We start from the raw sequence: 2,473 nt of genomic DNA, 5'->3' as shown, positions 1-2,473 counted from the left end.
CCATTCACTGTTGATGTCCCATTCGCTCTCTCATCTCTCATCTCTCTCTCTCTCTGTCTCTCTCTCTCTCTCTCTGTCTCTCTCTCTCTCTCTCTTTGTCTCTCTCTCTCTCTTTGTCTCTCTCTCTCTCTCTCTTTGTCTCTCTCTCTCTCTCTCTTTGTCTCTCTCTCTCTCTCTTTGTCTCTCTCTCTTTGTCTCTCTCTCTCTCTCTCTCTCTTTGTCTCTCTCTCTCTCTCTTTGCTCTCTCTCTCTCTTCTCTCTCTCTCTCTGTCTCTCTCTCTCTCTCTGTCTATGTCTCTCTCTCTCTCTCTCTCTCTCTCTCTCTCTCTCTCTCTCTCTCTCTCTCTCTCTCTCTCTCTCTCTCTCTCTCTCTCTCTCTCTCTCTCTTTGTCTCTCTCTCTCTCTCTTTGTCTCTCTCTCTCTGTCAAACTCATCTATGCAACTCATTCGTCTTCACCGAGGTCCGGAGGGCCGTACTTAAAATGTATTATATATTATATATGTATCGGGGTTAGGGATAGTTCTCTATTGAACACTCCATTGCTTTTGGAATGTTCTCTTCTCCCTGACTGTCTAGCTTTCATTTTGATGACTGTTAGCAAGCTGGACAAACAGCAAATAGTAGAAATGTATGTTTCCATTTGACACATCTCTCATCAACTCTGATTCGCTGGCTCTTCTGATTCGCTGGCTCTTCTGATTTGCTGGCTCTTCTGATTCGCTGGCTCTTCTGATTCGCTGGCTCTTCTGATTCGCTGGCTCTTCTGATTCGCTGGCTTATGTTCTATTGAGGCTCAAAGTCAGAATGTCTCCTAGAGAGAATAAAAAGATTCTATGGTACTCCGATATCCTTTTATACAGGTGGTGTCCCTCCCTAAACCGATGGAGGTAGTGGTTACAGCCCCGTCATTGGCTACCAGCTTCCCCTGTAAGCAGTGTGGAAAGTGAGTTTGACCAATGAGACTGAAGAATCAACATTAATGTACATCTCATCTTTACATAAGTCAGCAGGCACAACTTTGAACTCTCTAATCCATCTATCCATCTCTCTTTCATCATCTCTCTTTCTTTCTCTCTCTCTCTCTTCTCTCTCCACTCTCTCTCCACTCTCTCTCACTCTCTCTCCACTCTCTCTCCACTCTCTCTCCCCTCTCTCTCCCTCTCTCTTCTCTCTCTGCTCTTTCTCTCCCTCCTCTCCCCCTTCTCTCTCCCCTTTCTCTCTCTCCATAGGATGTTCTACAAGATAAAGAGTCGTAACGCCCATATGAAGATCCATCGGCAGCAGCAGGACGACTGGAGACACCCAGGCCTCGGCCTCAACCCAGGCCAGAACCTCACCCCCAACCTGGGCACCAATCTACCCCATTGCCAGGCTTCAGGTCGGGCCTACCTCCCAGGCCCCATCAACAACAACAGCAACCACCATATTGGTGGTGCTCACACCATCATCAACAACATCAGTGTTCCGAACACCAATACCGTAACCAATAGCAACAGTGTCACTGTCAATGACTCCACCTCTAATCAGAGGGGACCTGCTCCCCTTGTCTCTCTCCACCACTCGTGGAACTCGTTTCAGGTGAACTCTGACCCTGCAGCGGTATTCTTCTGTGACCCGGAAGTGAAAGCTGCGCTCGGAGTCATGGGGGGAGGGGTGAAAGGTCAAATCTTGTGGAAGTAGCATTAGAGATACTGTATATAATGACGATATGGTCTTGTCTCTGCCCTAACAATGGGAGTCATTGTCGCGAAGACGGAAAGGCAGGCGAGAGGAGGCGAGATCAGATGGGAATATTCTAGCCAATGAGAGGGCAGATACGATCAGGTGGGAATATTCTAGCCAATGAGAGGGCAGATACAAGTGTGAACAATAGACACAAGTCCAATATAAAAGTTTTTCTTAAAGTTGCCGAGATGTCTCGTGCGTCCACTTATATCAGTACATTCGTAACAACTGAAACATTACGAAACTTCTATTCGATCAAATAAGCCTTACTTAACAAAATAACAACACTATCTCATAAACCTTGATACAAAAAAAAAAAAAACATTTGGTCTGCTTATCGCTATATTCTCTCTGTCAGATTTTGACGGGAGTGGAGCCTCTCACTTCGTCTCTTCCTCTCTGGTAGTATTCTAGAATCAGAACAGACAGTCATAATTCCCTTCCTTTCTATACTGCTTGGTTTTGGTACGGTCAAAGACATGTGATAAAGAGTTATACATTTGTACAGTTTTTGTATTTTGTATTTAAATACTTTGAGTTGCTTTGTGTTTCATAAAATAAAAAAAATAAAAATGTTTTTGTATCTTACTCCATTTCCCTCACACACACACATGAACACACTCAGCCGTCAGAGGGTAGATATTGACATAGACGGACTAATGTTGACAAGGGGGTGCACATTCTGTCTCTACAGCTCTCTAAGTGGCTATGGTCCCCGGCGATGTTGTGTAAGTTTCAGTTGATGGT

The 2,473-nt window shown here is 45.0% G+C and overlaps 1 protein-coding gene across 1 annotated transcript; it reads left to right on the top strand.

Annotated features, from left to right (window-relative positions):
- Positions 1 to 365: 365 nt before the first annotated feature.
- Positions 366 to 2,301, top strand: LOC120030416 (suppressor of activated egl-4 protein 1-like). The gene is made up of 2 exons (XM_038975814.1): positions 366 to 944; positions 1,231 to 2,301. Exons 1-2 carry the CDS (start codon positions 835 to 837, stop codon positions 1,679 to 1,681), a joined length of 561 nt encoding a protein of 186 aa, XP_038831742.1. The 5' UTR covers positions 366 to 834; the 3' UTR covers positions 1,682 to 2,301.
- The last annotated feature ends 172 nt before the right edge of the window (positions 2,302 to 2,473 follow it).

The sequence above is a fragment of the Salvelinus namaycush genome, chromosome 36, assembly GCF_016432855.1.
Source record: "Salvelinus namaycush isolate Seneca chromosome 36, SaNama_1.0, whole genome shotgun sequence".
Classification (NCBI taxonomy): Eukaryota; Metazoa; Chordata; class Actinopteri; order Salmoniformes; family Salmonidae; genus Salvelinus; species Salvelinus namaycush.
The sequence above is the reverse complement of the archived record's forward strand: the minus strand, read 5'-3'. Positions and strand labels throughout refer to the sequence as shown.